At 42.6% G+C, this 22,490-nt stretch overlaps 1 protein-coding gene across 2 annotated transcripts in view; it reads right to left on the bottom strand.

Moving 5' to 3' along the window:
- LOC137351730 (phospholipid-transporting ATPase ABCA1-like) overlaps window positions 1-22,490 on the bottom strand; it is a 162,285-nt gene that overhangs the window by 89,123 nt on the left and 50,672 nt on the right. For both annotated transcript variants that reach the window (XM_068016475.1, XM_068016474.1), the window contains exons 6-12: window positions 14,697-14,818; window positions 13,267-13,461; window positions 12,351-12,440; window positions 4,250-4,487; window positions 2,767-2,906; window positions 1,986-2,102; window positions 512-700 (exon numbers count right to left, since the gene is read on the bottom strand). In XM_068016475.1, coding sequence (XP_067872576.1) covers window positions 512-700; window positions 1,986-2,102; window positions 2,767-2,906; window positions 4,250-4,487; window positions 12,351-12,440; window positions 13,267-13,461; window positions 14,697-14,818 — 1,091 coding nt within the window. The remainder of the gene's footprint in view (window positions 1-511; window positions 701-1,985; window positions 2,103-2,766; window positions 2,907-4,249; window positions 4,488-12,350; window positions 12,441-13,266; window positions 13,462-14,696; window positions 14,819-22,490) is intronic.

The following is a 22,490-nucleotide window of genomic DNA, read 5'->3' on the forward strand; positions in this document are numbered from 1 at the left end:
TCTGTGAGTAGCACTCAATATATTTATAGATTTGTAATATTGAAACAGTCAGTTGGCATTCTTAACTGCTAAACATCAGCAGCAGGCTCCATCTCCTTCTGTAGCTTAATTTGAGTTGGATTTGTATTAACAATGCCAGATATGAAAGTGCCTCAGGGATGAGTTATTAAGATATATTCCAGTGTATGCTTTTCAATACTAGCTAGCTCACCACTATGCAATAATTGAGGTCTTTTTCTGAATCCATGAGAAATGTAAAAATAAATTCTCAAACTATTGATCATAAAAGTACAATAAGGTGTTCTCTCACGTGACTGAAGTTGGTGCGTGGAAGTGGGTAGAAATTAAGCACAGTCCAAACTTTCTTTAATCCTCAAATCTTTTTAAGTTATAGAGATACCATGGTTTCCAACATGTGTGGATTAAAAGCAGTGCACTCTATTTTTGGAGCTTTGACTAAGTTGGGGATCTCTTCCCGAACTGGAAGGCTGTAAGTTTAACAGGAATGTACCTCAATGACTTGGGACAAAGAGTTGACCATCTGATCGACTTCTCTGTAGGCCTGTTTCCAGGTGTAAGTGGACTTCTCACTCTCCTGAGTTTGGCTCGACAGAAAATTAGTGATATTTGCTGTACTCCAGGAGGTAGAGTTGAGCTGTAGGTCAATAAGGCTGGCAACAGCAGGGTTCTTCAGCATTTCCTGGGAAAGATGAAATGGTAGGTTTTCGTAAGCATGGCAGGTTGATTTAATGATACAGTATTGAATTAGGCAAGGTCTCCCTTCTTTGTCCATGGCCCAGAAATGAGAGTTTGAGACACTAATAAATCTATGAGCTTAAACATCAGAGGAATTGTTACTCACAGATGACACACAAGATGACACGAAGGCTGCAGGAGGACCTTATGTTACTGTTGCTGAATCCAACAGTAGAGTGATCAGCTCTGGTCTTCCTAATTTGGTGGTAAGAAGTCTCACTTTTATCCCTTAGCTATAGGCCATTATATCATACCTCTCCCATGACCATTACCCTCAGTTTAGATCAACTACCATTAGCTCATTATCCCAAATTTGCTGACTCTGGTAGCAGCAGGTGAAAGCTCCCTAGTGGGCTTTAAGACACAGCAAAGCTGCCTGTCTCCTTGCATGCACAGAAATCTACAGTCATTAAACAAATTGATTTAAAAACCAGAAGGTCAGAACTACACCAAGAATCAGAAATCTATCTTACGTGACGCCAAATTCACAACAAGGAACCTTTGGGAACTGCTTGTTGACAGTACAGTCAGTGCATGTTTTACCAGATATTTTTATAGACACGGTCTTTTTGCTACAAAATGAAATCTTTAACATAAAATGTATTCTTTAATACAACCTTTCCTGCTAGCATCCTTCAACACTTGGACAGGAGGAGGAGCTGTCGGGATCATGGGATCCTGACCCTCAGGAGACAGAGTCTGCAATCAATTCAGATGCTGATCTATAGCCGATTCTGCCCTCTTTTTAAAGAGCTGCGATGGAGCTCGAGTAGTGCTAACCTGCGAAAGGCCTTAGCTTTGCTGGCACACTGATATTACCTCTGTCAATACCATCCTTCATATAATTATAAACTACTTGCTTTTATGTAAGACCTGATCATGCCATTTGTCTGAAAGGTGACTATTATGTAGGCAAATGCAGCAGTCATTCTGCACCAGAAACTGTCGACAAACAGCAATGAGATGAAAGGACCCATTAAATTGATTTAGGTAATTTGGTTCAGGGAACACTTGGGAGATCTCCCTCTCTTCTTCAAATAATGCCATGTTTTTTTAATGTCCAGCTGAACCAGCAGATGGAGCTAGGTTTAAAATCTTCCCCTCACTTAACTATTGTGCGTTCAAGTCCTGCAGTGATGCTACAACTAACAATGTTCTGACACAGAGGAGAGATTGCCCACTGAGGGAAACTAACAAATGTGTGAAAATGAGGTAAGCAGAGCACTAACCTGCAGGAGGCGGATTTCCTGGCTATTTTCCATAAACTTCCAGATCTGGGGCCCAGTTTCATTCCAAGCTCCTCGTACCTCCCTCAACAAACTGAGATCCTCAAATGTTCTGTTAACCTGATAAGCGAGAAGCAAGAAAGATAAGGAAAATTATTAGCATTCCCAGCGTTGAAACACTTCAGCATATTCAAACCCAGGTTTTCAGTTCCCATTGGCGTGGTGGGGTCATCCTACACTGGCCTATTGTGGGACAGTTTTACTAACATCCAATAACACAAGTGGATTTATTTGATAACCAATTGCTCGGATTATTAGTTTGCTCAGCATGAGTTCATGAAGCAGTAAAAATTGCCAACTAGGTCAGTCAAAACGTTTGTTTGTTCAAAATAGGTGCTCGTGGACTGTTGAGATCTAAGGCTTGATACACGACCATACGAATTAGGAGCAGAAGTAGGCTAATCAGCTCGTCGAGCCTGCGCCGCCATTTAATAAGATCATGGTGAGAAAGTCACTTAAACTTGTTTAGTTGGTCCCATCCCAGCATGTCAGTGCAAGTTAGAAAATTCATGGCCCATCAAAAATTCTTAATAAGCTAGTCAGTGCATAAAAATGGTCTGGCCAAGCAAAGAAGCTCCGAGTTAACTGAACTCACTGGTCAACACAAACTAGCTCCTCGCAAGCATTCAGATCTTGTTCAGATTTTGTATCTTATGGTCATTGGCCACACCAATTACATACAGGCCTCAATTAAGATGACATTTTCACCCCTAAAATCAAGTACCTCTTTCATTATCTTCAGCGTAGCTGGAGTATCTGGAGTGTACAGAATCTTCCCCACAAAAAGCGGCTTGATACCTCTCCACATAATCCAAGAGACAGGGTTTGATTCAAGAGTCTTAAGTAGATCGTTACAGTGAGGTGCTAGTAAGGAAAGTAAGGAGAAAGATTCGGTTCAGCAGAGAACACTTACAACCCTCTCAACATTTAAATGCATTACTGGCACTCAGCCTCCACCCTCACCCCACAGTTGTATTAAAATCATCAGCACGCAAGTAAAAACTTTTATCTTGAAAAATTCTGTTCTAAACAAAAATTTGGCACCATTAAAATGGAATAAAAGATCTTGCATTTATATAGCACTTTTCACAACCTCAGGGTGGCCCAACGTGCTTTACAACCAAATACATTTTAAGTGTAGGAAACGTAGGAAATACAACAGCCAATTTTCACACAGCAAGATTTCATATGCTAATGATCAGATCATTTATTTTTTTTTTTAAGTCTTGTTAGCTGAGGGATAAATAGTGGCCAGGACTCTCCAGCTCTTCTTCAAAATTGTCCCATGAGCTCTTTTACATCCACCCAAGAGGACAACTGGAGCCTCAGTTTAACGTATTTTCCATTATAGCAAGAGGCAGATGCAGAGTAAAGCTCCCTCCACACTTTCCCAGATAAAGTAACCTCCTGCATACCCAAGTTTCCACTCTTAACTTCTCCAATTCTTCCTCAATATCATGCATCTGCACAGCATCGTTCCCATTTTACCTCTCCATGGTCTCCCTCGACTCCATAACTCTTCTGTCCAACATCAGGTTCTGAATGGACCAGAACTTCGTGCAGCTCAACACCTCTAAAAATGTTGCCCATCTCTGTCCTGACCTCACTGTACATGCTGATGCATAAACCTTCACTCACCACACTGTCACCTCCAGGCTTGAATGTTTTCAGCACCTCCTTGCCAACTTCGAGCTCTACTCTCCTTAAATTCCAACTCATCCCCAAATCATATCCCCAACCCGATTCACTATCATCCCTCTGTCACGAACCTCCCTCACACTCTTGTTCTTCCAAACTCCTACCAACAGCCCCAGGGGTTTCAAACATCTCGCCCCATATTCTAGAATTCTCTCCCTAAACTCCTCCATCTTTGATCGCCTTTTCCACCTTCAACAACCTCCCTTTCTTCATCCCTTTAGCCATCTCCCAGCTCTCATTCTGATCTTACTTGAGTCTAACATCAAATGGTGAAGGACTTTACAATGCACATTAGCTCCAACCTCATAAGTGTCCCAGTGATATTTGTCCAGTTTCTCTACCAGCCAACCTAGATTCTCTGAATGAGACTGCCAAGTACTATTGAATTAGGGACAGCTTTGAACTGCAGACCCAAGCCCATTGGGAACTGGGCCGAGACTGCCTAACTCAAGTCATGTATTAGATCTTTTTCCCTTCGTGATTTACTGAGCGAGTAACACAGCACTCACGTGTTGAATTGTCAAAAGTGATCATTTTCTCATCTGTGCCATTCCTGCCAAATAAGGCCTTGTAGTCATCATCTTCATACCAGTTTAGGGAAGGTATCCGCAGGCCACCTCCATCTGGGTGACCACAAACTATCTTCGATATCATCCGAGACATCATATCTGGTGACCCAGTGGTGTTTGGATTCGTTAACCACTGAACTGCATCCCGGAACTCAGAAAAACTGGTCATGTTGGAAATCTTGTGATGCAATCATAAAACAGAACAAAAATACATAAAAACGGAAGCATTAGCAGAGAACATAAACACTGACTGTAAAAACTTCGATAGATATGTGAAGAGAAAAAGATTAGTGAAGACAAATGTGGGTCCCTTACTATCAGAAACGAGGGAATTTATAATGGGGAACAAAGAAATGGCAGACCGATTAAATGCATACTTTGGTCGGTCTTCACAAAAGGAGGACAGAAGTTACCTCCCAGAAATGTTGGGGAACATAGGGTCTAGTGAGAAGGAGGAACTGTATGAAATCAGTATTAGTAGGGAAATGGGATTAGGGAAATTGACGGGATTGAAGGCCGATAAATCCCTGGGCCTGATAATCTACATCCCAGAGTACTTAAGGGCCCTTGAAATAGTAGATGCATTGGTGGTCATTTTTCAAAATTCTATAGACTCTGGAACAGTTCCAACGGATTAGAGGGTAGCTAATGTAACCCCACTATTTAAAAAAGGAGGTAGAGAGAAACAGGGAATTATAGACCTTTAGCCTGATATCAGTCATGGGGAAAATGCTAGAGTTCATTATAAAAGATGTAATAGCAGAGCACATGGAAAACAATGACAGGATCGGACAAAGTCAACATGGATTTACGAAAGGGAAATCATGCTTGACAAATCTACTGGAATTATTTGAGGATGTAACTCGTAGATAAGGGAGAACCAGTGGATTTGGTGTATTTGGACTTTCAGAAGGCTTTCTATAAGGTCCCAAATAAGAGATTAGCATGCAAAATTAAAGCACATGGGATTGGGGGTAAGGTATTGACATGGATAGAGAACTGGTTGGCAGACAGGAAACAAAGAGTAGGAGGCAGTGACTAGTGGAGTACCGCAGGGATCAGTGCTAGGACCCCAGCTATTCACAATATATATTAATGATATAGATAAGGGAATTAAATGTAATATATCCAAGTTTGCAGACGACACAAAGCTGGGTGGGAGTGTGAGCTGTGAGGAGGATGCAGGGAAGCTCCAGTGTGATTTGGACAGGTTGAGTCAGTGGGAAAATACATGGCAGATGCAGTATAATGTGGATAAATGTGAGGTTATCCACTTTGGTGGCAAAAACAGAAAGGCAAATTATTATCTGAACAGCGATAGATTGGGAAAGGGGGAGGTGCAGCGAGACCTGGGTGTAGACGTGCAGGTGCAGCAGGCAGTTAAAAAGGCAGATGGTATCTTGGCCTTCATAGCGAGAGGATTCAAGTACAGGAGCAAGGATGTCTTGCTGCAATTATGCAAGGCCTTGGTGAGACCACATCTGGAGTATTGTGTGCAGTTTTAGTCTCCTTATCTGAAGAAGGATGTTCTTGCCATGGAGGGAGTGCAGCAAAAGTTCACCATACGGATTCCTGGGATGGCAGGACTGACGTATGAAGAGAGATTGGGTCGATTAGACTTGTATTTGCTGGCGTTCAGAAGACTAGGAGGGGATCTCACAGAAACCTACAAAATTTTAACAGGACTGGACAGACTAGATGCAGGAAAGATGTTCCCGATGGCGGGGGAGTCCAGGACGAGGGTCACAATCTAAGGATAAGTGGTAAGCCATTTAGGACTATCTGATGAAGGGTCACTGACCTGAAACATTAACTCTGCTTCCCTCTCCACAGATGCTGCCTGACCTGCTGAGTAATTCCAGCACTTTCTGTTTTTATTTTAAATTTCTAGTATCTGCAGTATTTTGCTTCTACCCTATCAGGGATTCACAAACAGTCTCACACCTTACCCTCCATCTGTTAATGACCATCACAGCGTTCACTTATCCACAATGCTCAAATACAAGCCACTAGAAAATAAATATTCTAAACCTATTGCATATACATTGTCAACTATCCCTTAATGCCTGGTGCTCCTACTGAGTGTCACCCTATTAGCTGCAGCATGGCTGGTGGAAGGCTGCTGACTTTCACTGTGGGGGGGGACTGTAGATGGTCTTGCAGGATGACCTCAAGCAGCTGAGTCAAGAAGGCCCAGCTTCAGTTCACACCATCCTGGCATGCGCAGAAGCAGTCTGGCTAGCTAGCTCACAGGCGACAGCAAGGGCACTTGTGGAGTGGCAGGGTGGGAGGACGAATGCTGCCAACCTAAGAGAGGACAGCAGGTTCATGTTCCACAAAACCACTGCCACTCCCCAGGGGCGGCACCTCAGCAATCCTAGTAATTTGTTGAAGGGTAAATTGCTGGACTACTGTGCTACTCTGCAAGGCCCTTTGAACTCTGCAAGTTGCAGAAATGATGGCAGCAGTCAAAGCCTGCATGACATCAAGCTGAGCTTGTATGACAGAAGTCTGGGCTTCCCCTGCAGCACCCAGATGTCGGGTGGCTTCTGCTGCAATGGAAGTTGAGACATTGGCCATCAGGTGCGACATCATGGTTAGGTCTGCAAGTGTGCTAATGGAGTTGACCACCACTTCCACACTGGCAAGGATGGCTCCATGCTTTGGGTAAAGCCTATACCAAGTTGGTGCCGGACTCCTCCATGCTCCTTGACGCTGACCATAAGTTTTCTGGCAGTCCTGCCAATACATCAGGCATTTTATTGTACTGTAAGCCACCACAACGAAGTCCTCATCTGAGTTCTCTGCAGCAAAATTAGTGTGCAGCCTCATCTGCAGCCAAGCATGCTCCTGTGTACCTGCCCTGGCTGCAGGTCCCTTATTACTTGTGTCTCACCAGGTGCACTACCCACCGCTGAGCTATCCTCTAAAGAAGTGTCACTAGCTGAGCTGGTAGCTGCAAGTGAGAAAGCAAGTGATGGTGTTTCTTGTTCATCACAGTCTTCCTCCTCTTCCAGCATTGCCTGGCCTGGTTGCAGTTCTTAGGTACCTGAAAGGAGAAAGGTGCCAGGGGGCAGGCTATGGTGAAAGGAAGGAGAAAACAAAAAGGTACATGCTTATACCATCTGCAGCTTGTACATATAGCATCACAGAATGGTTACAGCACAGAAAAAAGTCACTTGGTCCATCATGTCCATGAAGAGCAACTCAGCTAATCAAGAGATGTTATGCGATGAGACGGAAGTGGAATTTAAGAAGGAGCATGAGGTATGTGAATAACATCATCGCCGATGGTTTCAGCCCTGCCACTAGACACAGCCTCAATCGTGGCCACTCCAATGATGGAGAGTACGGTCTCCTCCATGGGGGTAAAGACATGCAGCTGTGCCCGTCCCCCACAGGTTATGTGCTGCTGCCTCCAGTAATGCACCATCTTGTCCTGCAACAGACAGGGAAGCGAGTCAGTGAGTGTGGTGCAATGTGTTTGATTGATGTGGCTGTCATGGTAGACTAGCTGGCTGTGTTAAAGCTGCAAGATGCAGGTGTGAGGCTTGCAACAATGCTATGTGCGTGAGGGTTGTTAACTGTATATCAGTTGTGTTTAATTATATGCAGGTGGAGGGTGTTAATCGGGGTCTTACTTGTGCACATATAAAGAGACACTTACTGAGATTTGTGGGGGGGGGGGGGGATGAGTTAATAGTTATATGTTTGTATTCTTTGACTCTGTAAATAAATATAGGACTGAGTAAAGGTTGCCTCCAGTATCATCCTTCAACAACTGGCTTTCTAAAATAGAATAAGGGTGAAGTGTAGCTATGAATGTTAGGAATGAGTTGTGATTGTTAGAGATTATTGGTAGGTGAGTAAGGGGGGTGTGGTTTACTGAGCAGTGTGAGGCTAGTGGTGCAGTTGATGGGACATGGATTTTAAAGATACAATCGCCCATCTTGTGAGGTAATGGAACTTCTTGTGGCACTGCATTCAGGTCCAAACGGGTAGATTCCTGGGATTAACCGCCATAGCTGTTGGGTCCCAATGTCTTTACAAAGTTTGACTGGAGGGCCTCCTGGCCCCCTGCAGTTGGATAATATCTCTCCTCCTTTCCACCTCCTGCACCAAGGCCTCCAGTGTGGCATCGGAAAATTTTGCAGCCCACTCTCTGCCAAGTTGTGCCATTCTTTTGTCTTTCCCAGATCAGAATCAGTTGCAGTTGTAGAATGACTACCAGCACGTGCTCCAGCCAAAACGCAACACCCTTGAAGAGGTGCAGGCTAACGTTAAGTAGTGCAGGCTGGCCTGTCACGATTTTACAACCCACCCTGACACCCCACCCCCCTGACCCCCACCCCACTCAGGCATGCAGGCACTCAACAGCCTGCTAAACATTGGCTGCATGCTACAATCAATTAAATTAGCAGGCACCACAAAGTTAGCGTGCTGCCTGCATAAGAAGCATCAGGCGCAGGTTAATCACGGATCATGATCCCTGTGCCTGTTTTTGAGGCTATCCAATTTTGCGGCTAGAATATTTATACTGCAAGGTTTGTCGATTGCCGAGCAGATTGTTACTAGTTATATATTAATGAATTTCGGTTCTAATTGTTTGGTAAATGGTTTTTAGTAAATGAAAACTTTGAAGATAAACTTGTGACACAGTCAGATTTATTTGTCTCCTTGACTATAAGTTTTAAGTAGTGTCTGATCTAAATAGCAGAGAGCCATTTTGATCTAATTGGTAGTGGCTGCCATATTAAAGAACTGGCTTGTTCAATGGTGCAGACACTGAACTGATTAAATAATGAACCAAATAACTAATGCACTGAGATTTATACATTGTCTTGCTAGACAGACGTGCATTTTCCCTGCTGTATATGCTAAGAGCTTTCCACTATGTTGCTGTAAAATTCTATAAAATCAGATGTTCATATGAATATTGCCCAGTTTGCTCAGAAAATAATCTAGAAGCAAACTCCTAGGTTAATCAGAAAGTTGCATGAGACATTGTTTAATTTGATCCGAGATCAGCGACCATTGAGATTTTCCCAGAAGTGTTGGTTTTGACAACCACTAAGTTAAACGCAAAAGCAAGGAATAACCTAGGGATTATTTCAAAGGCTGCTGGTGTGAAGAGATCATGAATTTCTTAAAATTAAGACTGTGTTGAAAGTTGAAGCCAAGCACAGTTAACGAAATCTTTGTTCATCCAATTTGACAAACATTTGAATTAGATCAGAAACAATGCATACGAAGTGAAATTTACACATCACAGATATTCTCATTGCATATGTTTTATATTGTACTTTTGACATGTACTGTTCTGATTCATATTTCTATTTGTTTGCAAATAAAATATTAATTGCTTTCATCACGGCAGTAAGATCCAATATTTAGAAGATAATTTAGTTGTGTAATGTGAGACTACATGATTACTGCAAGTGGGATCATTGTTAGCTCATAGAACACATCTCTGAAAGGTACAGTTGCCAAGCCTCCAGGATTGTTCTGGAGTCTCCGGGAATTAAAGATTAATCTCCTGAATACGACTGTGAGCAACCTGGGAGAAAAATCATAGAGGCATTAAAACCAGATACTTTTCCATTTTCTTTGAACTCTTTTGTTTTAGTTTAAAAAATATTAGAGATGGGAAATAGTCTGTTTAACTATAGGGACATTTGATTTTGAAATACATCCAACCAGAGTTGAAAATCCTAAAGGCAGAGTATAGAAAAGGTTCAGCCTCCTATAACATTGTCTGATCTCAATTTGAACCTTTTGGCTTATTTATATTTCTACTCTTTGAACATGTCCATGCTTTGAATAGGTTCAAGATTTTATTTAATGACCAGGGTGTTTTTGAATCACTGCAGTAAGGCACAAATAGTCACTCATACAATTTAAACTGCAAATTTTGTTATCTAGTTCAATTGATTTCATATCTGCAGTTGCTATCAGGGCCAGTGACGAGTGATGACTGGCAGAGCACAAGTGATGGGAGTGTTGGTAGTCTTTGATTTGGGTTCTGTCCGGCCAAACCAGCTCAGCCTAAAATAGCTAAACATAAAAAGCATTCAGAATCAGGATCAACCCTTTGCAAATTAACAAACCGAGGAAAGCAGATCCTGTTTTGGTACAAAGGTTTTATAGTGTAGTGTTATTGTGTTCAAAGGAATTTTGAGTAGCAGCTAAATTCTTTCCAATACTCTATCTCAGTAGTGAATGTGTTGAAAGCTGCCTGAACACAACACAATGCCAATGCCTGTATACAAGCCACTCCAATAAAAGAACCTTTTCTTAAGAGTGTCACTAAAAGCTTTTCACTGATTCTTGGCATCCGTTTTATCTGCAGTCTATGCTCCAACACCTCCTGAGAATTATAGGGAAGAAAGCAAATAAATTCACATAACAGAAAAGCAACAGTCACAAAAAATCCTACTGAGTAAGATTATGATTGGTCACTACAGGCATTACATGCTGGCTCGGTGCTGTACACTTACTGCAATAATGTATATAACAGGTCAATACCAAGTCTTCAAAATACAGAAAAGGAAAAGCATGAATAATATGACCAAACAAAAACAAGCCCTAGATGGCAGAGCTCCAATTCTTTTTTCAACAAAGCCTTATTTTGCAAATTTTCTCCCTTCCCCCTTCTTTCTTGAAGGATTCATTAGGGTACAATTCAATAATTGTAAGCTGCCTTTTCATACCTCAACCTACATGACCATTCTTCATGTGTGAACCCAGACAGAGTGTGTTGGTAGACTATACAATTGTAGAATGCATTAGAGCCAACTGTTATCATGTCCTCACCTGCACACTTAATTACAGGCTGGGATTCAGCAACGACAATGGACATATATAGTGTATTTAACAAAATGTTCCTAAGTGTTTCAGAGGTGAAAAAAAAGCAGTGGTGGGAAAGGCTTATGGTTACATGATCAAGGACTTTGGTATGATGGAGGAAAGAGAAATTTCCTCTTTTATTACACTTCAGTACTGGCCCTGTCCTGTCCCAGGACCTTGCAGTTTCAATTTAATTTCAGTATAAGAACTCTCATGTCCAGAAAGCTAGACTATTTCAATAATTTTGAATTGAGGCCTATCCAATAATCTAAGAGGTTGGAGGCACAATCTACAGACTTCAAGAACTGCTGACCAATTGTCTGACTGGACATAAAAATATAAACAGCCCAGAAGCTGGTTCCTAATTCCTTCTCCTTTATTCATTCTCGGGATGTGCGTCTCACTGGGAAGGCAGGCATTTATTGCCCATCCCAAGTTGCCTTGAAAAAGATGGTAATGGACCTTCTTCTTGAACCACTATGTAGCAATTTGATACAACTGAGAAGCTTGCAAAAACCACTTCAGAGAGCAGTTAAGAGTCAACCAGGCTGATGTGGGACTGCAGTCATATGCAGGCCAGACTGGGTTAGGACTGCATCTTATTTCCAGATTTTTTAAAAAAACTAGATCAAATTCTCAAACTGCCTTGCTGGGATTTGAACTCACGTTCCATGGATTAATAATCCAGCAACATAACCTCTGCATTTCCATAGTCTAATATCTTCATGCACTAATAGGTTTCCCTTTTTTTAAAAAAATTGTTGTTGCCCAAAGATGATAGCAGAAGGCTAAGGCGACACTATAATTTACGTAACAAATGTCAAATCGACATAGGGTGGGCTGGAAAGTTGAGTGAACAGAAAGTAGATATTAAAAGGGGGAACTGCATGATGGATATACAAGAGAACACATCATTGATCCTTGTCTGCATTAGGTTTGGGACATCTCCAATTTGCTCTGCTGGTGCAGCAACAAGTCTTTCTGTGCTCTCAGAAAAAGAGGCTAGTTGGGTCAAATTGAAGAAACATCTGAAAAAAGAAAAACACACACCAAGAGAGCAAGAAAAAAAGATATATAAAAAGGACATTTTTTTTGTGTCTTTCATGCCATCAGGATATCCTGAAGCACTTCATAGCCCATGAACTGTTGTTGAACTGCTGTTGTGTAGTCATTGTTCACATCGGATTCAGCTTACCTGCTGTATGAGAGATCCCATTCTGTGTATAACGCTGTTCAGGGCATTAGTTGCATCAAGTATGTTCCCGGCACTAAAAGTAACCCTCTCCTGCAGAGGAAACAATAGATCAGAAGCAGGTTAAGTGTACTCTTACACTGTAAAATGGGAAGTAATAGGAGTTGTCTTATCACCGTGTTTTGAGCACCTTAAGAATGTGACAGTAATACCAGATGAAATGCAAGACATTCTGGCACGACAGATATGACAATTTTTTAAAAATAGAAAACCATTAGTAAGAATACATTTACTCACCACTTGGCAAATTCACTAAAATAGGAGCTTGTTATAATATATGGGGAGGATACAGGTTATTGAAATTCCACAACTACATCTGGGTCAGTCAGAAACATCAGTAAATGGGTAACAAAGCATTTTACTCTTTCAGCTTAAGTAGAATAAAGGCGTTACTTTGAATGGAGCATTTTAAAACTAAGTTGGAGTAAGAGTCAGAAGGGTCAAGCTACATTCTAGGACTAACCTAGTCTGGCACTTCAGTCCAGTGCTGAGTGTGTGCTGTAATGTTAGAGGTGTAATTCTTCAGATGAGATGTTAAATCAATGTTCTTTCTGCTTAGGTGTACTTTAAGACAGTGTACAGAATACTAATTATATTAAGGATGGGATCATTGAGCATATCTGAACTGATCTTTTATATTCTCAGATCTCCTGCATTGTTGCTCATGGCAAGTTCGAGGATAATGGCAGGAGCTACGTAACACACAATGTATTAAAACTGTTGTAAGGTGGAGCTGTATAACTGAGCCCCAGCAGTGGGGCAATTGAAGTTACCATGCACTTAATTAACATGCCATACAAAGATCCTAACACAAATCATACAGATTTCCAGATTATTTAAATAACAGAAACAAACTAACCGCCAAGAGTTTAGAGATGTTGACCTCAGAAAAGAAAATAGTTGTTGCTTTTTGCAGTGTCTCCACCGGCAGGGCACACAGATTCTTGTGCAAACGGTTGAATGCCTTCTTGTTCTTTGTAACCAAGAAACCAGACAGATGGGATACGTTGCAAACAATCTCTTTAAAACTTGCCCTTGGACCAGCAAGGGGTATCTGCAAAAATCCAAACCCAGGAAGACTAAAGTCAAGTCACAAATACGGAATTCTGATGGAAACAAGCTGTTTATAAGTTCCAATTTTCTTGTCCTACGGCACAAATAACCTTCCAGTTACACATAACCTTAGCCACAGCGCTACGCTCATAGTTCCTCATTTGGTGCCACTGACACTGACAGAATGTGCCAATAAGTGGATGCCAAGCAATTGCCTGGAGGGGGGGGGGGGGGGGGGGGCAACTTTTCTTTTGTGAATAATTGGCTCAGGTTTTGAATTACTGCTCACAGGCCCTGCACAATTTCTTGGAACAAGATGATTTTCTGATATATGAAGTAGAAGTGTTTCTAGACTCAGCACAAATGTTCACATGAGGTGTCATGAGTACAGACCCAGAACCCAGAACTGCATGTTGCAGAGTTCCCAAAAGTGGTCCTTCGGCAAGAGGCTGATTGAGGTTGTGGTCCACAACAAAATGTTAGGGAGTAATACGGATGGAGAAATGGACTGAAAACACACACTAACAGTACAACACAGAAAGCAGACATGTTGCAGGGGAACCCAAAAGAGACACAGGAGAAGCTCAAACACCCATTACATCCCATAAAAACGTGCATGACTAATCCAACATCTCATACCAGTTTTTGCATCCCACTTCCTCCCCTTCCCCAAGTTTTCTCAAAGATATGGACCCTGAAATTTCACAAGGGTTTGTCCAGTCTCCTTTGTAAGCTTGGTCATTTTTCTAGGAGTTCTGCCAATCTCCTACCAGCCAAAGTGGGAGCAGAGGCAGAACCCCAGAAGATTTTTAGGGCTATTGTCTTTACCTGGGTACAACTGTATAGCTACCAAGTACCCTGTACAAGGGGCAATTCTTTCTCTGACACTAGACAAGGAATGCTGGTATGTTATTCGATCCTGGCGACACAATAGAGATCCACATCTACCTTTGTAGACTTTTTATTTTATGCTTATTGTATAACAATCAGGAGCAGAAACCTTGGTTTATTTGTTCCCTTTGCGGCAAATGTACCATTGCCTTTGCTGCCAAAATCAGCTTTCTCATCAGAGACAGGGGATTGGGCCTTTTTGGTCTGCCTAGCTCAGTTCCACAACGCAATGGCCAACACGAACTCTACTCTACTCATTACATCACATTGTACCCTGCAGTCACTCAACTCAATATAGCCCCTTAGTACGAACTTTATATACTACTACATCTTACAGTAGATTACCTGCTTGAGGTTTATTTTTGCTGTCATTAAGTCATTGACTACCTCTGTAGGAAGTGATGCATTGTTCACAAGGAACTGGGATAATGTATGATTCTTCTCCAGGTATTCTCTTACTGGCAGACCTAGTGGAAGAGTCAAAAGTAAATCAATGCATTGACTGTATACATATATCGAAACTCAAAATAATTTCTTCTGAATTATGAATGTGGAGAACCCACTTATGGTACCGCAATCTATCCTGCTGACGGCAGGCCTGTAATAAACAAACCTAACCCAGTTATTGCATCAGGGAGCCTAGGAAAAACAAACCATAATTAACAGTAAAGCTGATCATTGCTAAATAATAAAGATTTTTAAAATTGTGTGCTTTCAAGAATTCAATACTGGGTTGATTCTACAAACACCTCTGCTGCACTGCTGGGCAGCATAAAGGGAGGTTTGTTGTCAGAAATGATCTCTCTCTGGTCTCCAACCTCTCCTATCTATAATTTATCAAAACATCGTAAGTTATTGCTCCTCTGAACTTTCCTCTCTTGCTCTTAAGCTCCAAATGTTCCATCCTACACACTCTTCCTCCTCCCTGAATCATCATTACTGAAGTCTCCCACTCTATCTCATTATTTCCCAGGATGTCACCTCCCTCAGTTGTTTCCTTCCTCCTACAATATCTACTTTTAAAAATCAACCACCCAACCAATACTTGCATATTTATTTCATCTTCTCTCCCATTCTTTTCAACCTTGGTGGTGTCCTGCCCCATGAGTAATGGCCCTTCATTTGCACTCCTCGATTAAAACAAAACAAAATTTAACTATTTGAATTCATGAAAGTTCTTTCAATATTTGAAATATCATAGCTGGTTCAAAATCTAGACCTAGATTTCTAGCTGTACACTGTCATAGCAATGATAGCTTGGTGCAGAATTGCACATTTGCACTATTTACAACAGGCGGCAAAAAAGGCAAATGGTATGTTGGCCTTCATAGCGAGAGGATTCGAGTACAGGAGCAGGGATGTCTTGCTGCAATTATACAGGGCCTTGGTGAGGCCACACCTGGAATATCGCGTGCAGTTTTGATCTCCTTATCTGAGGAAGGATGTTCTTGCCATAGAGGGAGTGCAGCGAAGATTTACCAGACTGATTCCTGGGATAGTGGCACTGACGTATGAGGAGAGATTGAGTTGGTTAGGATTTAATTCGCTGGAGTTCAGAAGAGTGAGGGGGATCTCATAGAAACCTATAAAATTCTAACAGGACTTGACAGGGTAGATGCAGGAAGGATGTTCTTGATGGTGGAGGAGTCCAGGACCAGGGGTTAAAGTCTAAGGATACGAGGTAAACCTTTCAGGACTGAGATGAGGAGAAATGTTTTCACCCAGAGAGTGGTGAGCCTGTGGAATTCGCTACCACAAAAAGCAGTTTGGGGCTAAAACATTGCAGGTTTTCAAGAAGGAGTTAGATATAGCTCTTGGGTCTAAAGGGATCAAAGGATATGGGGCGAAAGCAGGAACAGGCTACTGAGTTGGATGATCAGCCATGATCATAATGAATGGCGGAGCAGCCTCGAAGGGCCGAATGGCCTACTCCTGCTCCTATTTTCTATGTATGTTTCTATGTATTTAATTGGATATATACCAGATTTTTTAAAAAACATTCTTGGGACGTGGACGTTGCTGGCTAGGTCAACATTTATTGCCCATGCCGAGTGTGTGATTTGATGCAACTGAGTGGCTAGATAGACCACTTCAGAGGATAATTCAAAGGCGGCCATGTTGGTGTGGGACTGGGTCACTGGCTTGGATTAAATCAAATTTTAATTGCGAGGGTGGTTGGCAGATTGTAATCTAATTGCTAATTTCTATCTACAGATCAGGAAGATCCATAATAAACTAACTGCCTTCATTTATCGTTTGCTTATACTTTAGGCTGGCTGGAATGTGACAGCTTGAGTATGATGTCCGCAATTCATAATAAGCCAGGTGATATGATCCCCGTGGGGACCACCAACAAACCAAAAAAGAATACGAATCCACTGACCGACCCCAATTTAAGAAACCAAAAACCAAACAGACAAGAAATAAAAACAAGAAATGCTGGAAATACTCAGCAGGTCTGGCAGCACCTGTGGAGAGAGAAGCAGAGTTAACGATTCAGGTCAGTGACCCTACTTCAGAACTGGCAAATATTAGAAATGTAAAGGTTATAAGCAAGTAAAGCGGGGGGTGGGGCAAGAGATAACAAAGGAGAAGGTGTAGATAGGACAAGGTCACAGCATAGCTGACCAGATGGTCGTGGAGCAAAGGCAAACAATATGTTAATGGTGTGTAGAAAGACAAAGCATTAGTACAGATAGGGCGTTAACGAACTGAAAATTGAACAGCCGCAAGTACAAACATGAAAAAAAAGTGGGTAAGCAAACTGAACAAACTAAGATGAAGTAAAATAAAATAAAATAAACAGAAAAAAAATTTTAAAAGGAAAAAGAAAAAAATAACTAAAAATAAAAGTAAAATGGGGGGCCCAGCATGCTCTGAAATTATTGAACTCAATGTTCAGTCTGGCAGGCTGCAGTGTGCCTAATCGGTAAATGAGATGCTGTTCCTTGAGCTTGCATTGATGTTCACTGGAACACTGCAGCAATCCCAGGAGAGATGTGAGCATGAGAGCAGGGGGGAGTGTTGAAATGGCAAGCAACCGGAAGCTCGAGGTCCTGCTTGCGGACTGAGCGGAGGTGTTTCCCAAAGCAGTCACCCAGTCTGCGTTTGGTCTCCCCAATGTAGAGACAACAACATTGTGAGCAGCGAATACAGTATACTACATTGAAAGAAGTACAAGTAAATCGCTGCTTCACCTGAAAGGAGCGTTTGGGGCCTGGGATAGTGAGGAGAGAGGAGGTAAATGGGCAGGTATTACGCCTCCTGCGATTGCAGGGGAAGGTGCCTTGGGAAGGGGACGAGGTGGTGGGGGTAATGGAGGAGTGGACCAGGGTGTCACGGAGGGAACGATCCCTTCGGAATGCTGACAGGGGAAGGGAGGAGAAGATGCGTTTGGTAGTGGCATCACGCTGAAGGTGGCGGAAATGGCGGAGGATGATCCTTTGGATATGGAGGCTGATGGGGTGGAAAGTGAGGACAAGGGGAACCCTGTCGCAGTTCTGGGAGGGAGGGGAAGGGGAAGACAAGATTTCACCGTTATAAATTTTACTTCAACACCCAAACCAAAACCAACATAAATTAAACATGAACTAACATGTTAAAGGTTACATGTTAGTTAGCAGATGCAACAAAGGTAGTCCTTACTAATCCCCTGAACAGTCTCATCAGCAAGGTGGCATTGAACAGTGCCACAGTACAACTAAATCAGGATCTTCCTCAGGTAGTTTTTCCAAATTCTGTACTCCAGAATGCAGATACGGAAGTAATGAGGTCTCATTGATAAAGGGAAGATTGCATCGCTCGCTAACAGCGTGGTTTTGTTGCCTCTTGACCAACCTCAGTCTTGCTCACTACCGACCCATTGGCACCACGGATAACTCTCAGTCACCGAAGACAGCTGCCATAAATCATTCGCCAATAATCAGCCCTCAGTCCAGGCTCTTTTGCCTGCAGCCAGATTGCTGCTTTGTAGTCTGCCTCAATTCCAAGCAGCCTCTGCGGAATCACAAAAACCTGCAACTCGCAAGCCGGTTTCTTCAAACTATAACGAGCTGATTTTTTTCTGCAGAATCCTTCTCAACTCTCAAAAGCCTTCTGGTTATATATTCGTAACTCCTCAGATACTGAAGCAGTCCATGCCTGCATGAAGCAAGACCTGGACAACATTTAGGCTGGGGCTGATAAGTGGCAAGTGACATTCGTGCCACACAAGTGCCACGCAAAGACCATCTCCAACATGAGAGAATCTATCCATCACCCCTTGATGTTCAATACTGCTATTATTGCTGAATCCCCAGCCATCAACATCCTGCGGGTTACCATTGACCAGAGACTGAATTGGACCAGCCATGTTAAGACTGTGGATAAAAGATAAGATCAGAGGCTGGGAATTCTGCAGAAAGTAACTCACCTCCTGACTCTCAAAGGCATACGATCTGCAAGACATAAGTCAGGAATACGATGGAATACTCTCCACTTGCCTGGATGAGTGCAGCTATAATAAACACTCAAGAATCTTGGCAGCATCCAGGGCAGAGCAATCCATTTGACTGACATTCCAACCATCACCTTCAATATTCATTCATTTCACTGCTGCTGCACAGTGGCAGTAGTATGCACCACCTACAAGATGCACTGCAGCAGCTCACCAAGTCTCCTTCGATAGCACCTTCCAAATCCGTGATCTCTACCACCTAGAAGGACAAGGGCAGCAAATGGAAGGGAACACCACCACTTGCAAATTCCTCTTCAAGGCACACACCATCCTGACTTGGAACTATATTGCCATTCCTTCACTGTCACTGGGTCAAAAACCTGGAACTCCCTTCTTAACAGCAATTAGGGATGGCAACAAATGCTGGTATTGCCAGTGGCGCTCACATACGCCATGAATGAATTAAACAAAAAAAAAAGTCAGACGATTCACAAGGACAGCATCATTATAACATGGAAAATACATTGGCCCAGAAATTGCTGGAGCTCACATCCCATGGTGATTGCCATGAATTGGATATCTTTCCTCATCCTTCATATTGTATTTTTAAGCCACAAATTGGTAACTAGGTCAACGGGACATCTGAGGTCTCAAACATTGATTAAGGGGAGAGACCACTAAATTTAATGATATTCAGCAAAGGAGGACCAAGGGATTGATTAAGAAGGGGAAAACAGAGTACGAGAACAAGCTTGCGGGGAACAAAAGAACTGACTGTAAATGTTTCTATAGGTATGTGAAGAGAAAAAGATTGGTGAAGACAAATGTAGGTCCCTTACAGTCAGAAACAGGGAATTTATTATGGAGAACAAAGAAATGGCTGACCAACTAAATGCATACTTTGGTTCTAGCTTCACAAAGGAGGACACAAATATCACACCAGAAATGTTGGGGAACACAGGGCTTAGTGAGAGAGAGGAACTGAAGGAAATCAGTATTAGTAGAGAAGTGGTGTTGGGGAAATTGATGGGATTGAAGGCCAATAAATCCCCAGGGCCCGATGGTATGCATCCTAGAGTACTTATAAAGTGGTCCTAGAAATAGTGGATGCATTGGTGGTCATCTTCCAAGATTCTATAGACTCTGGAACAATTCCTACAGATTGGAGGGTAGCTAATGTAACCTCACTATTTAAAAAGGGAGATAGAGAGAAAGCAGGGAATTATAGAGCAGTCAACCTGACGTCGGTAGTGGGAAAAGTTCTAGAGTCCATTTTCAAAGATTTTATAGCAGAGCACTTAGAGAACAGTGGTAGAATCAGGCAGAGTCAGCATGGATTTACGAAAGGGAAATCATGCTTGACAAATCTACTAGAATTCTTTGAGGATCTAACTAGTAGAGTTGATGAAGGGGAGCCAGTGGATGTGGTTAATTTGGACTTTCAGAAGGCTTTCAACTAAGTCCCACATAAGAGATTAGCGTGTAAATTAAAGCGCATGGGATTGGGGGTAGTGTATTGCGGTGGACAGAAAATTGGTTGGCAGACAGGAGACAAAGAGTAGGGATAAATGGGTCTTTTTCCGAATGGCAGACAGTGACTAGTGGGGTACCGCAGGGATTGGTGCTAGGAACCCAGCTATTCATAATATATATTAATGATTTAGATGAGGAAACTAAATGTAATATCTCCAAATTTGCAGATGAGACAAAACTTGGTGGGAGGGTGAGTTGTGAGGAGGATGCAGAGAGGCTTCAGGGTGATTTGGACAAGTTGATCTGAGTGGGTTAATGCATGGCAGATGCAGTATAATGTGGATAAATGTGAGGTTATCCACTTTGGTGGCAAAAACAGGAAGGCAGATTATTATCTGAACGGCTATAAACTGAGAGGAGAATATGCAGCAAGACCTGGGTGTTCGCTTACACCAGTTGCTGAAGGTAAGCATGCAGATCCAACAGGTGGTAAAAAAGGCAAATGGTATGTTGGCCTTCATAGCGAGAGGATTCGAGTACAGGAGCAGGGATGTCTTGCTGCAATTATACAGGGCCTTGGTGAGGCTACACCTGGAATATCATGTGCAGTTTTGGTCTCCTTATCTGAGGAAGGATGTTCTTGCTATAGAGGGAGTGCAGCGAAGGTTTACTAGACTGATTCCTGGGAAGGTGGGATTGACGTATGAGGAGAGATTGAGTTGGTTAGGATTATATTCGCTGGAGTTCAGAAGAGTGAGGGGGGAATCTCATAGAAACCTATAAAATTCTAACAGGACTTGACAGGGTAGATGCAGGAAGGATGTTTCCGATGGTGGGGGAGTCCAGAACCAGGGGTCATAGTCTAAGGATACGGGGTAAACCTTTCAGGACTGAGATGAGGAGAAATTTCTTCACCCAAAGAGTGGTGAGCCTGTGGAATTCGCTACCACAGAAAGCAGTTGAGGCCAAAACATTGTATGTTTTCAAGAAGGAGTTAGATATAGCTCTTGGGTCTAAAGGGATCAAAGGGTATGGGGCAAAAGCGGGAACAGGCTACTGAGTTGGACGATCAGCCGTGATCATCATGAATGGCAGAGCAGGCTCGTAGGGCCAAATGGCCTACTCCTGCCCCTATTTTGTATGTTTAAGGATAGAGCAAGAAACAGAATGGAGAAGGAAACAGAGTAAATTCGCATCAAAGTAGGTACAGAAAGGGGAAAAGAGATGGAGCGGGGGAGGGGAAGGGGCAGAGACGGCAAGACGGAGAGAGAGAGAGGGCGACAGGGTGAGTGAGTGAGTGAGTGAGTGAGTGAGTGAGTGAGTGAGTGAGTGAGTGAGTGAGTGAGTGAGTGAGTGAGTGAGTGAGTGAGTGAGAGTGATTTTGTGCCATGTACTCCCTCTTTGGCAGTCTAGCTAAGATTATCAAACCTCATTTCATGGCAGACCCTTGCACCCGTCGAGGAGGGGGAATGTTTATCTCATTAGTCTAGGGTGCAGTTAAACCAATATTGCACATGTGAAGTGCTAGTTTTGCAGCCCACAGCACCACATGCTCCAAAGCTCTGCTACCTCTACTGCACATCACACCAAGTCCCACTCAGTCATCACTCTTGTTTGCTGAACTACATTGGCTCTGGATTCAGCCAACGCCTCAAATTTTAAAATTCTGATCTTCATTTTCAAAGTCCTCCATGGCTTCGCCCCACCCCTCTCTGTAACCTCCTCTAGCTCCACCACCCTTCAATATCAGCAGTCCTCCAAATCTGCCCTCTTGCACATCCCCAATTTTAATCACTCCACAATTAGTGACTATGCCTTCAAGTGCTTAGGCCCCAAGCTCTGGAATTCCCTCCCTACACCTCTCCACCTCACTACCTCTCTTTCTTTAAGTCCCTTCTTAAAACCTGACCAAACCTTTACTCACCTGTCCTAATATCTCCAAGTGGCTTGTTGTCAATATTTCTGATTACACTCCTGTGAAGCACCTTGGGACATTTTACAACATTACAGGAGTTATATAAATATAACTTCTTGTTCCCTCAGCCCAATAAATAACCTCGCTTCAGCCACAGTTACCACTAAAAAAAACTCAAAACAGACAAAACAATTCTCTTGTGTACAAAGTTTGAGTTTAACTCCCCTTCTTTTCCCCGTCCCTTCTCATTGGCTGCAAGCCGATTTGTTCCTAATGGTGACGATTACTGGCTTTTAACATCAGCAGCATTCTCAGT

The sequence above is a fragment of the Heterodontus francisci genome, chromosome 36 (genome assembly GCF_036365525.1).
Source record: "Heterodontus francisci isolate sHetFra1 chromosome 36, sHetFra1.hap1, whole genome shotgun sequence".
Classification (NCBI taxonomy): Eukaryota; Metazoa; Chordata; class Chondrichthyes; order Heterodontiformes; family Heterodontidae; genus Heterodontus; species Heterodontus francisci.